The sequence below is a fragment of the Dermacentor variabilis genome, chromosome 1 (genome assembly GCF_050947875.1).
Source record: "Dermacentor variabilis isolate Ectoservices chromosome 1, ASM5094787v1, whole genome shotgun sequence".
Lineage (NCBI taxonomy): Eukaryota > Metazoa > Arthropoda > Arachnida > Ixodida > Ixodidae > Dermacentor > Dermacentor variabilis.
This window is the reverse complement of record NC_134568.1, coordinates 185,132,762-185,146,862: the sequence shown is the minus strand read 5'-3', so window position 1 is coordinate 185,146,862 and position 14,101 is coordinate 185,132,762. Positions and strand designations below refer to the sequence as shown.

The window sequence follows — 14,101 nt, the reverse complement described above, 5'->3', positions numbered from 1 at the left end:
CGGGGTGCAACCACACGTGTTACAGTGGGCAGCCAGATGACTGAACGGGTTTCCTTTTAGTGAAGAGGCACGCTCGTGCAGGCGATCATTAATGCACCTCCCCGTTTGCCCGATATAGCAAGGTTTACAATCGAGGGGGATTTTATAGATGACTTGCATTGTACAGTCAATGAAGCTGCGATCGTGATTCTTATAGCAACTTTTACGCACGACAGTATCCACCCTGCTGACTATTTTGCACAACCTGCTCAGTTTATTAGGGGCATTGCAGACAACCCTCACTCCTGCCTTGGCCGCAATTTTAATAATGTTATGGGAAACATGGGGGGTGTACATAAGGAATGATGGCAAGCCTAGATCTTGAAGGCGGTGATTGCATAGTTTGTTTGCATAGTTCGTTTTCCGGCGTTCTTTTAACTCTTACAAGGTCACACTGCACAACACGCTGGTTGGGTAGCCTGCTGATGTTAGTCGGTTAACTTGTGCTGAAAAGCTCTGTTCAACAGAGTGCTCGCACAACCACGTGAGAGCTGCTCACAAACATGCCTTAGCGATGCCTCATTTTACAAGTATGGATTGTGCCCGTGAAAACAGGAGAAGCCCTTTCTTTGAGCAAGGCTAGTAGCTCCAGAACATGTGATGAGGTTTAAAAACAATTTCAGTGTCTAGAAACCTTTAATGGTCATTGGTGGGCTCTTCCGTTGTTCATGCAAAATCCCTCATTATCTCCCTGAAGGTATCTGTAATTGTCTTGGAGGTTAACTCCGTGTCACAAGGGTCAACTGGATAAAATACAAGCCTTGAATGGTGGATTCTCTCTTGGGTAACTGGAGCAGCTGCTGACGCCATAGGAATTTGGCTGCCTGAGAGGCAAGGCGCAGATCTTGGTGAAAAACTTGGCTTGCAGACGATACATCATACTTTTGGACGACGCTCGCTTCCCTGAAGATGTACAGCACTACCTCAAATTGGGGCCAAAGTACTGCCCACGCCTGAAAATAGACCAGTTTGAAACGCTCTGTTTGGTCAGAAATGCAGCTTCTAAGACCAATGATGAGGAAGCGTATCGTGTTATCAAGGAATGTGTCTATTGTCTTCCTCGAGGGCGACCCAATGGACGCAAGGAATGCAAAAAGGCAGCCTCTGTTGTTTCCTCACTCCGGGATGAGGGCCTGAAGCTGCTCCTTTCAGACTAGGAAGGTGGCTTCGTAGTCGCCTGTGCAGCGTTCTTCCATCTAAGTCTGAGCAAGCCCTGAGCAGCCACTTCTAGGACACAAGCGGAGTCAAGCCAGCAAAGGTGAAGGCCGAAGCAGCCAAACTGTGCGAATCGTCAAGTCTGACCAAGCTGGCATCCTCTGTGAGGACTTCAAAGGGCGCAACTTTGACTGTGTTCTTCTCGGCAAAAACACATAAGGTGGAAGCCTTTTTTGTGTGACTATGTTGGAGTGGGGAACCTGGCAGCGACTCCTAGGAGCTTTCCTGCAAGAATCTCTGGGAAATCTGGAAGTGGACAACCCTTTCCTCATCTGGAAGCCACATGAAGTGTCTACTTTCTTGCAAAGTGAGTGCCCGCCGCACTCCCGTGCCTTTTCTGTTGATGTCAAAGACTTGTACTATTCGTTACCAAGTAACCTGATCTTAGAGGAAGTTGGTGATTGCATCAATGAGCACGGGGTAGTTAGGTTTCAAAATGCCTGTGGAACGAGTGTCGGCAGCTTCATGGAGATGCTCACCTACTACCTAAAATCCACATTCATTTGTCATGACAATAAGCTTTTAATTCAAAAGCAGGGAGTGTGTATAGGTTCATGTTCGGCACCCGTACCTAGCGGCGTTTTGTTGGCATGCTATGACAGGGGCTTACTCGCTCGCCTACAGCTGACAACCGTAAAAATATTCCGCTTTGTTGATGATTTTTTTGTATTTTATCCAGTTGACCCTTGTGACACGGAGTTAACCTCCAAGACAATTATAGACTCTGTCAGGGAGATAATGAGGGATTTTGCGTTGACAACGGAAGAGTCCACCAATGACCGTTTAAGGTTTCTAGACACTGCAATTTTTTTTAAACCTCATTACGTGTGCTGGAGCTACTCACCTCGCTCAAAGAAAGGGCTTCTCCCATTTTTGTCTGCACACTCCAAACTCGTAAAACGAGGCATCGCTAAGGCTTGTTTGCGAGCTGCTCTCAAGCATTCGTGCGAGCACTCTGTTGGACAGAGCTTTTCAGCACAAGTTAACCGACTAACATCAGCAGGCTACCCACCAGCGTGTTGTGCAGTGTTGCTGGTGACCTTGTAAAAGAGTTAAAGAACGTCGGAAAACGAACTATGCAGTCACCGCCTTCAAGATCTAGGCTTGCTGTCATTCCTTATGTACACCATGTTTCCCATAACATTATTAAATTGCGGCCAAGGCAGGAGTGAGGGTTGTCTGCAATACCCCTAATAAACTGAGCAGGTTGTGCAAAATAGTCAACAGGGTGGATACTGTCGTGAATAAAAGTTGTTATAAGAATCACGATCGCAGCTTCATTGACTGTACAATGCAAGTCGTCTATAATATCCTCCTCGATTGTAAACCTTGCTATATCGGACAAACGGGGAGGTGCATTAATGATCGCCTGCACGAGCGTGCCTCTTCACTAAAAGGAAACCCGTTCAGTTGTCTGGCTGCCCACTGTAACACGTGTGGTTGCACCCCGATCTTTAAGAAGTGCGAAATAATTGGAAGATATAGTGAAAAGCGTGTGGGGGAAATCTTTGAGGCATATTGCATATTGACAAGTGGCGACACGTGCGTCAGTTCTGCATCCCTCACGCTATCATCAAAAGAACTGGATTATCTCCATGGCTGATGCTTATCCTTTTTCTGTTCTTTATGTCACATTCATTAATGTCTTTATATGCTGCTTCTGCAAATAAAGCATTTGGTTGCTAGTCAGCACTCTGTCCTGGGCTCTTTACTCCCTCATCCTGTGTTGCACTGTTTCTATTTTTTATTCTAAAGATGAACCAACCAGCCCTTTTGAACACCCTGATATGTGAACCTCATCATAGGAAAATGTCAGATGTGGTCACTTTGTCGCTGATTCAGATAGAGGAACAATTTCACTTACATACCCTGTATAAAAACAGTGAGCGTTTTATATAGAAAATACGTGATGCACCAGTAGAGCATAATTTGTCTAGATGCTAGGCATTAAAAAGTCCTTTTTGTGTGTGTGCTCTAGAGGATATTGCATTGATCTTGCTTTGGGTTGGTGGACTTTCACTTAGGTGGGTCACGGACCAGAGCCACTGGGCGATCCTGAGGCACACCTTCTGGACATTCATGGTTATCCGAAGTGAGCACACCACGATGACTTATGCGTGGAGATACCTCAGTAAAAACAAATATGACATTAATGGTTACATTATTGGGGACAAAAATAGACCTTTTTGATGATCTAGCTTGAAGTTACTTAACAAACTAATATAACATGATCAAGGTTTAAGCCTCATACTTTTGCAATGTTATACCTTCAATGTGATGTAATTCTAAAGCTTGCAGTGCTCTTAAACTTCTGAAACTACCCACTCGTACTCTCTTTATCTTGTTTAAGAGGAACAGGTGAGTGTACGCACTCTCAAGTGGTAGCACCATAATGAGCCGCTGATTGTTTGTGTCATTAATACAACAGGTCACAGACCAATGTAAAAAAAACAAAACTTGACGTTTTGGGATCTGTATAGGTCCTTTGTTCACAAACTTACTAATGGCAGGCCACTAGTATTGGTCAGCCTGTTGTATTAATGATGATTTTACCTTCCCAGACTGTTTCAACGAACTCTTGATTAGTAGTACATATGTCTGTGTGTTTGACAAAGTTATCTTTCTTATGCTTATTGTTATGCATGCACTTGTGCATTATCAGCTGTGCCATGTGTTGTCTGCTAAACTCATATTGCCTTTGCTGCACCTTCCTTATTTGAGATTTTGGCTAGAATATGTGTGTGAGGTAGAAAATAAATGGAGGAGCAGGACCAGCAGCTCGTCTGCTAAGTGCCTATGCAAAAGTGGTTACCATGTCAACACTTGCAGGCCAGTTGAGAGACAGTGTTGTAGAGGCATACAATGTGCAGTATTCAGGGTGAATGGACACGCTATCATGTTTCACTAAGAATGGCAGCAACTACAAGCGTGCACTGTGTTAGTTTCAACACCCAATCAGTTACTGCAGTGACCTGATTAGAGAGAACACAGTGTAACACTCAAAAGGCAAACTTTTCTTCAATGAGTAAAAGCACTACCATTAGTGCATAGCATGTAGTGAGATTTACCTAGAGCTTTGTCTCTCTCTCTCTCTCTCTCTCTCTCTCTCTCTCTCTCTCTCTCTCTCTCTCTCTCTCTCTCTCTCTCTCTCTCTCTCTCTCTCTCTCTCTCTCTCTCTCTCTCTCCAAGAACATCCTGTTTCTTGATGACACCAATCAGCTACTTGCTGTGGCCTCTTAGTTTGACAGCTTCTTCTGTGTTGTTGACTATGTGCCATGCTGGCACATATTCTTAGTGTGTCATGTGAAGAGTGCCACTAAGCACCTATAAGGCTGACCTCTCCTGCTTTCTCTCTAGAGGCTAGATCCTCTGACCATGTAAATGAGCCAAACTGGGCCTAAAACTGTTAAGCAATTAAAATATGTATAGTTTTCTTTTTATTCTCAGGCTGAAAACCAGTCTATAAAATTACAGTAACAAGACCCCAACTGTGCTCTTATAGTGTTGCTGTTAATGTACTAGTGCATGCTTGACAATGTGAGCTTAAGAGAAGGGATGCCTTTTCATACCTGAATGTACTGTTTGGATACAAAGTACCATGTATTCACAAGTTCACTCTAACCAACATAAAGATCTATGCTTCAAGCTGCATGCACATTTATAATTTGCACAGTATGTGTGTCTCTCTTGTGCTGTTTACCATATCCGCAGATGTTGCTTTTCTTACCTATGTTATGCTTTGTGCATTGTGCGCACATAAGTATTTGTTGCTACGTAATGCTTGCTTAGAATTTGTGTTCATGTATGCCCTAGGCAAAAGTTATAAAAATGGTTTATAATAACCATACAATGCACTTTCTTATGTTGTGATCCTGTTTGTGGAAGCTTAATTTTCAATGATTAATGTAACAATGTTCAATGAACATTGTTACATTAAGCAATAATACTTGTTCAGCTCTTCATGTGCGAGTGATTTATGTATAAAGGCGTAATCCTCAGACTTCTTGGTTCAATTGTGCAACTTCATAAGTTCACCATATAACATGTTTAACGTTATTCCACTCGAAATCCTTCTTTATGTTAATCATGACATTGCAAAACTGCATTGTGCTACGGTACTGTTACTTACCTTTTGCAAATAAGTTCCTACCCGCCGTGGTAGCTTAGTGGCTATGGTGTTGCGCTGCTAAGCAAGAGGTTGTGGGATCAAATCCTGGCCACGGCGGCCGCATTTCAATTGGGGCGAAATGCAAAATCGCCTGTGTCCCATGTGTTGGGGGCACATTAAAGATCCCCTGGTGGTCAGAATTAATCCGTAGTCCCCCACTACGGTGTGCCTCATAATCAAATTGTGGTTTTGGCACATAAAACCCCAGAATTCATTCAAATCAGTTCCTCATTATGCTTCTTTTTCTGTGAAGCATGCTATTTGATGTTTATACCGCATTATTTATTTTAATGAAAACATATTTTTTAAAATTCACCAATGATTACAATACTCCCTAATGCGAAATTTGAGCGCATCTCTGTAAGCATTTTCATTTTGCGATGTATCGGCTGTGCAATCTGGACTGGACAATCTGTCTCGTGCGGCACGTTGTAAATGGAGCGAAGTTTTGCAAAACAAGTAACACTCTAGCACAATGATAGTGGCGAGCAGAGTTGGCAATCGGCGAAAATCTCATCAGCAGGCCAAGCGTGTTGGCTTTTATACATGATTCGTTGAAGGTTCCAGTGTAATCGCTGTTGCCCACGTGGCTTCCAGAAAGTACTACACTATTTGCGTTGCACATACAGGCGCATTACAAATACTATGGTGCCATCTCGTAGTGTCATGCGGCATTCTGCTTTCCTCCTCACTCTTTTGTCATACTCTCATCCTCCACTTTCCGCCTCATGCTTTCACTGTAGCCTCCTCCTCCGCTTTCCTCCCTGCACTCTCTTCCTTTATCTCCCACTGCGCTCCGCATTCGTTTTCATGTTTGGCTGTTCTCATTCGCTTGGTTTCTAGGGACAACGCTGACGCTCGCTGCAGGAACGGCTGCCTAAGAGCTGTGCTCTAAAAAATGAGGTTTAACTGTTGCAAGGATGCTTTCTTCACTGCACATTCCTTCAGCATAGCGGACACTCGGTGGGAAAGTAGCTGTCGCCGTCCGTTTGCTTATTAACTAAAATTCGTTAACTTCTCAGTTACAAATTTTAAGGCCCATGTTACAATGGCCCTGTTGCAGTGGGGGGCACCACAAGAGATTAGAGCAATTTACGCAATCTAAAAAACTCTATTCGTTGGTGAGGTATTCTTCAATGAAAATTTGCCTTTTTTTGCTCCATTATCGAAACAAGGTACACAAACAGTGCCAGAAGCACTACCGAAGTTATTCTTAACGCTCTCATGATGTAGAACGGCTTGCTGCGATCTGCTATGGCATTCAATCTATCATCGTGTGTTTGTACTCCAAGGGATGGCAGGTTGCCAAGACCATCTTCGAGAAGTAAGACGAAGGCGTGTTCAGGTGATTCATTTATCTAAAGAAACCAAACGAGGCTTGAAGCATCACATATCCAGTGCTTCTGGTGCCGTTCTTGTGCCCAGTTTTGGTATCAGAGCGAGGAAAAGTGAATTTTCACTTATGAATAGTATCTTAACAATTAATGGCACTTTTAAAATCGCATAAGTTGCTTTTACATCCTGTAGCATTTTCCTCTAATACTACTATTGCAACGTGGGTATTAAAACCAGACATTCAAAAGTTAATGTACAATAATTCGTTAATTAGCAAATGGACTGTGACAGCTATGCTGAAAGAATAGTAAAGAAAGCATCATCACATCGATTAGATATTATTTTTAGAAAATCTGTTTTCATTAAAACAGATCACCCTGTATATAGGTGTTCAAATTTAAAGCTGCCTGATCGAAACACATTGTTTGCCATGAACTATGCATAAATGACCTTTCTAGTGGGATGCTCTCGTGTAGCGATGGATAAACCATTTTCACACCTACTCACATTCCCTGCTTGTTTGTAGCAGTGCCTGGTAAGCTTGATTGTGCACAATCATCTTACACCTTATTTCACTTGCAAGGCACAAAAGAATAATGATGTGCTCATTTGTAACTTTTTTTACCCTGTTTGGTGATAGGAAGCTTGATACTTTTATTTCAGCCAATACAAAGGGATCTTAACAAATTGACCATTGTAATTAATTCATTTTTTATGCAATAAAATCCATGTGTATGCCTTGATCTTACTTGCGTCATAGTTTAGCATTCACCACTTAAAATGATTACATTTAAAAATATTAATACATAGATAATTTTCCTTTTTTATTACATTGAAGATGTTTGTGCCTTCCTTTAGCACATAGAGTAAGGCTCCACACGGTCATAAGAGCGTGCCGCCGCTGGTGCTGTTGCGAAGAGCACCTCCGATGGTGTTTTCCCAATCTAAATTTTTACACTAGCAGATGACATGGCTACTTGCAGCATTTGCAGGACTTACTGACAGTACATGGCACCTTACAAACTGCAAGAAGTCTAGTTAGCCTACGAAATGGCTTGCCTGGATAAGGGGCCATCGTTGTATGACATGTCGCATGTTTACTGTAGTTAAACCTCGATATAACACACGCCGTGGTTGCTCAGTGGCTATGGTGTTGGGCTGCTGAGCACGAGGTCGCGGGATCGAATCCCGGCCACGGCGGCCGCATTTCGATGGGGGCGAAATGCGAAAACACCTCTGTACTTAGATTTAGGTGCACATTAAAGAACCCCAGGTGGTCAAAATTTCTGGAGTCCTCCACTACGGCGTGCCTCATAATCAGAAAGTGGTTTTGGCACGTTAAACCCCATAATTTAATTTTAAACCTCGATACAACGAGGTACTTAACTTTTCATAACATCTTGTCCATTGAACACCACCTCAATATAACGAAGTATGTTTGTATGCGATTTCAATATAATGAAATTTCACTGCCGCCGCAAAGGAATGCCGAGACAATAAATGCAAACTTCTGTGGATGCAGATGGTCAAATGATTGAACTACAAGGGGCTGCTCGCAAACGCACCTCTCAAGTTGCGCACCGCGCGACAAGAGCAACCACCGAAGTGGAGCCGCATCATGTTCCGTATAAAGTCCAAGTTCAATAAGATCATATCGCGCCGTGCACACTATGTGCTTTAGGTGCGAGTGTAAGTGTGCGAGGGTCAAACAAGAAAGATGGTGGCTTCATGAGTGCCGCCTTCCAGCGCAAACAAAGGCATAGAGGGGAAGGGGAGCGAGCTCATGGTAACGCGATCAAGCATGCACGAGGGGGGGTTACGTTGCCGTGCGTCTCGGCTGTGGCTGCACATGGCTGTAAGCGCGGCTGAGCGCATACACAGCCGTGCACCCTGCTTTAGAGGTAATCCGCATGTGCAAAGAGTGGGCATGTCGAGAGGGCGTGGCACCTTGTAAGCTGTCTTCCCGCGCGTTTAGTGCTGGAGGTTGCGTAATCTCGAATTTCGGTGACCCGTTGGAGCGAGAGGCAGACCAAGCATTCGCTCCCCGCTGCCGGCACCTCTCCTGATAGCGTCGTCGCAGTGTGGGCGACGCCGCTATCAACCGCGTGGGCAGAGTGCATGCGAAAGCGTGGCTGGCGTCGCTTAATTCGTACCGCCGATGTGAAGAGACGGTAGACGTAGATGGCATGAAACAGTATCATTCGTCGCCGACTTATAAATTTATCAAAATGAATTGTTTTCTCATTCAGCTTTGCTTTTTTTGATTGCCCCATAATTCGGAAAATTGTGTGGCCCCTTTCCGTGTAAAAAATCGATCGGTGTCTGTAGTTATTTCCATAAAAGGTCGAATTTCAATACAAAAAGAAAATTTTATATAATGAAGCAAATTGCCAATTTTGCCGACTTCTTTATATCGAGGTTTAAATGTAATTGCAACCCTTGAGAGTAAGACAATGCTGTCGTTTTTATTCTGGATGTGAGAATGCTTGAGTATAAACTGAATAGTCTTCACAACTTCGATTCAAGAATTCACTATGCAAAGTAGTTGAATATTGTAACGTAGATTGCAGACGGAGTCTTGCAAAATATATGCTTCTCTTTAATGGCGGGCCAGAACAAGAGCGTGCAGCTTACGCACTTCATCGTCTTTCGTGGCGCCGACTTTTGTGCGCACAGTTCTGCAGTGCGGGAGCCCTACATCTTTGTGTCAATTGCCCCCCCCATGTGAAAAGCGACCGTCTCGGTTGCGTCAAAAAGTTCTTTCAGCGACATAAGAAATGGAGCTCCTGAGGTGCATCTCGGCGTTCACGTGCGCGCATAGTATGGTTTCATGCGCGCTACACGAACAACTTCAGCGCGAGGATGACAACAGAGTGAAGCGGGGTCAGAACTGCAGGGGACGACTTCGTAGGTCACGTCACTGAGGCGGCATGTAACCTTGTAAGGACCAAAATACCGGCAGATAAACTTTTCCGAGAGTCCACGGCGACAGACAGGCGTCCAGACCCCCATGCAGGCGCCGGTATTGTAATGGACGTCGCGTCGACCCTGGTTGTATCGAAGGGTGTCAGTATGCTGTTGGCTCTGGATACAACGCCGAGCAAGCTGGCGTGCCTCTTCGGCTTTTTGCATGGCATCAAGTGTCGATGTGATGTGGCACCCGTATACAAGTTTGAACGGCGTAAACTGTGTAGTCTCCTGTACAGCAGTGTTATACGCGAAAATCACATAGGGTAAGATCTCGTCCGACATCTTGTGCTCTACATCAACATACATGGAGAGCATATCAGCCAGCGTTCTGTTCTGACCTTCCGTTAATCCATTGGTTTGAGGGTGATACACAGTGCTCTTGCGGTGAGAGCTATGCTTCAGCTGGAGAGCGTCCTGCATAAGTTCTGCTGTAGATGCTGTACCGCGGTCGGTGATGAGAACAGACGGTGCACCATGTCGTAGGACGATGTGGCGTACAAAGAACTTCGCCACTTCATACGAATTTGCTTGCGGGATAGCTACGGTTTCGACGTACCGGGTTAAGTAGTCGGTAGCGACAACTATCCATCTGTTGTGCGAAGAGGTCACTGGGAATGGCCCAAGTAGATCCATTCCTATTTGTTGAAACGGTGCTTGAGGAGGGTCCACAGGATGGAGAAAGCCAGCCGGTTTAACTGGTGGTTTCTTGCGGCACTGACAATCGCGGCAGGTCTTCACGTACCGTTGCACAGAAGAATAAAGCCGGGGCCAGTAATACTTCTGTCGTATCCATGCTAATGTCTTAGCGAATCCCAGGTGTCCCAGGTATGGCTGATCATGGCAGGCTTGCAAAATGTCTTGGCGTAGCGCCGACGGCATGACAAGGAGGTACGTATTGGGACTGCTTTCGCAGTTTTTCCTGTAAAGGGACGTTGTTGTGCAAGTAGTATGATGATAAGTCGCGCACAAGCGAGTGAGGTAGAACCCCTTCAACTCCTTGGAGGTGCTCGATCAGCGGCAGCAGCTCAGGGTCAGCACGCTGGTGCTCAGCCATCTTCATGGCGTCGATAACGCTGACAAATGGCAAGTCATGGTCAGGGTCCAATGACGTAGGGAGTGGTGCGCGTGATAAACAGTCAGCGTCACTGTGCTTCCTTCCAGATTGGTAGACAACTGTAATATCGTACTCTTATTGTAAACGCAGGCTCCAACGGGCTAGTCTGCCTGAAGAATCCTTGAGGTTGGCAAGCCAGCACAGGGCATGGTGATCGCTGACAGCCTTAAAGGGTCTACCATACAAGTAGGGTCGGAATTTACCAATTGCCCACACAACCGCTAAGCATTCTTTTTCAGTAGTTGAGTACTTTTTCTCAGCCTTGGTGAGACTGCGGCTTGCATAAGCAATGGTGCGTTCTGCACCAGCTTGCCACTGCACAAGAAATGCTCCGAGAACCGTATTGCTGGCATCAGTATGAATCTCAGTGTCAGCGTCTTCGTCGAAATGAGCAAGTATTGGGGCCTCTTGCAAACACTTGCACAATTCATTGAACGACTGCTGCTGCTCGTCCGCCCAAATGAAAGGCGCATAGTCGCGTGTAAGCTGTGTCAGAGGCTCAGCAATTCTCGAGAATCCCTCGACGAAGGGCCTATAATATGCGCATTAACCAAGGAAGCGTTGGACAGCCTTCTTGTCTGTGGGTGGTGAAAACTCGGTGATGGCAGCTAACTTGTCGGGGTCTGGTCGGACGCCTTGAGGACCAACGACATGGCCTATCGACATTCGTCCCATGTCGATAGGGCCGCCTCACGGTTCTCAAACCATGTCCGCGCATAGTCCTCGAGGGCAAAGTAGGCGTTGTGTAGCTTGCGCTCTGGAGTCCAGCCGTTGAATTCTGCGACATGCTCAAAGTGATCGAGCCAGTCCTCTACATCCTCGAAGGAGTCCCCATGGAAGGACGTGGGGATTCGCGGCTGGTTGAGGACGACCTCGGTCGGCGCACTCGAGGAAGAAGATGGAACCAATGTATTCATCCTTCTGACTTGATTGAGTAGAGGCTCGTGCCCAGGCGGCAGTCCTTGAAGTCGGCGGCTTGTCCGTACGTGCACAGGAGTCAGCTCGACCGGACTTTGTACTGGGCTTGTAGACGGTGTTTGATCTGGGAGTGGTAGCATGTACCCAGCACCTCCACCAGAAAAATGTAACATGGATTGCAGACGGAGTCTTGCAAAATATACGCTTCTCTTTAATGGCGGGCCAGAACAAGAGCGTGCAGCTTATGCACTTCATCGTCTTTCGTGGCGCCGACCTTTGCGCGTGCAGTCCTGCAGTGCGGGAGCCCCACATCTTTGTGTCAGTATTTGTGTCTGTCCAAATATAAGGTAAACGGCACTTAATGGAGACTACAGGCGGAAACCAGACGGAAGTGGTACTGTTCCAAATGATTTTGCTGCAAAATAGCTGTGGTTGCTACTGGGAGGCACCAGTTCATAAGTGAATGCATGGAGTAGCTAAATTATGCTTAATAACTTTCGGTCATTCAATAAGCATTCCTCGCATACAAGGCAAGCTACAATTTTTTCTTGATTCAGGCAAAGCAATTATATCAACCTTCCCCTGCTCCTCAGCTAACTAGAAGCCCAGTTTTGAATGGCATTACGTGTATCAAATAACAGGGAGCTTTAGAAATAAAAAACCCAGGTTGCTTCATGTACGCCCAAATCCAAGCTTTATTGTAGGCCACTTGGGTTTTGTGCTCTGTGCATTCTTTTGTGCACCGGGAGGGGGGGGGGGGGGTATTCTGTAAGAGTCCACCTAGTGGACTGTCCATTTTGGCTGCTGCTGACTTGCTGCAGCTGTACGAGCGAGGAGGAGATGAGTGCTCCTAGCCAGTCAACTGCGGCCCAAATGGACAGTCCAGTAGGTGGACTCTTACAGAATACCGCCCCTGGTGGGTTGTGTCCCTAGTGCAATTCCCTAGTGTAAATAAGCAGCCTTCTTTACCAAATTGACTTAATGAAACCGCTATATTGTTTAGTAATTATAAAATATTTTATCTTATATTAAAAGGTCCTTTTTCTTGAATATTTATATTCAATTAGGATATTTCGGTATTCGAACTGTCCTATTTTATATCAAAAGTTCAGCTCGGTGCTTTGAGCTATATGTAAACATAAATTTTCATTAGCCAGTTATTCATGTCTACTATGCCAAATACTCAGTGAAAAAAAAAAAGCATACAGCTATGCAGCACACAGAACATAACATCAGCAAGGTGCTGCTGCAAGAAACAGCTGTGGGAATCTCCCCAGTCACTGTGCACCCATTCGATATAACATGCAATTTTTCGTAGTGACAGCTGGGTCATTGCTACAGAACTTTTTTTAAAAACTAAAGCTATGCATAAGTTTTTTTATATCTGGTTCTTAATCTTGTTTTTGAAATCATCTTCATGATCAGCCTATTTTATGTCCACTGCAGGACGAAGGCCTCTCCCTACCATCTCCAATTACCGCTGTCCTGTGCCAACCAATTCCAACTAGCACCTGCAAATTTCCTAATTTCGTTGCACCACCTAGTCTTCTGCCGTCCTCGACTGCGCTTTCCTTCTCTTGGTACCCGTTCTGTCACCCTAATGGTCCAACGATTATCTAATCTACGCATTACACGACCTGCCCAGTGCCACGTTTTCTCTTAATGTGTATTAGAATATCGTCTTTACCCGTTTGCTCTATGATCCAAACCGCTCTCTTTCTGTTTCTTAAATTTATGCCTAGCATTCTTCGTTCCATTGCTCTTTGCGTGGTCCTTAACTTGTTCTCAAGCTTCCTTGTCAGTCTCCAAGTCTCTGCCCCATATGTCAGCACCGGCAAAATGCACTGATTGTATATTTTCCTTTTCAATGATAAAGGTAAGCTCCCAGTCAGGAGCTCACGATGTCTGTATGTGATCCAACCCATTTTATTCTGTGAATTTGCTTCTCATGGTCAGGGTTTCCTGTGATTAGTTGACCTAGGTAAATGTACTCCTTCACAGACTCTAGAGGCTGACTTGCGATTTGAACTCTTGTTCCCTTGCCTAGTTACTTATCATTATCTTTGTCTTCTGCATATTAATCTTCAACCCCACTCTTACACACTCCCTGTTGAAGTCCTCAATCATTTGTTGTAGCTCGTCCGCAGTGTTGCTGAATAGAACAATGTCATTGGCAAACCGAAGGTTGCTGAGGTATTCACCGTCAATCCTTACTCCTAAACCTTCCGAGTTTAATAGCTTGAATACTTCTTCCGAGCACGCAGTGAATAGCATTGAAGAGATTGTGTCTCCTTGTCTGACTCCTTTCTTTATAGGAATATTCCTACTTTGCTTGTGTAGAA

The 14,101-nt window shown here is 45.0% G+C and overlaps 2 protein-coding genes across 5 annotated transcripts in view; one reads left to right on the top strand and one right to left on the bottom strand.

Moving 5' to 3' along the window:
• Mvd (mevalonate diphosphate decarboxylase) overlaps positions 1 to 7,500 on the top strand; it is a 116,308-nt gene extending 108,808 nt beyond the window's left edge. For all 4 annotated transcript variants that reach the window (XM_075700865.1, XM_075700885.1, XM_075700886.1 and 1 more), the window contains one exon: positions 3,279 to 7,500. In XM_075700865.1, coding sequence (XP_075556980.1) covers positions 3,279 to 3,350 — 72 coding nt within the window. In that variant the 3' untranslated portion in view covers positions 3,351 to 7,500. The remainder of the gene's footprint in view (positions 1 to 3,278) is intronic.
• LOC142589298 (uncharacterized) overlaps positions 1 to 14,101 on the bottom strand; it is a 126,511-nt gene that overhangs the window by 102,499 nt on the left and 9,911 nt on the right. The window lies entirely within an intron of this gene.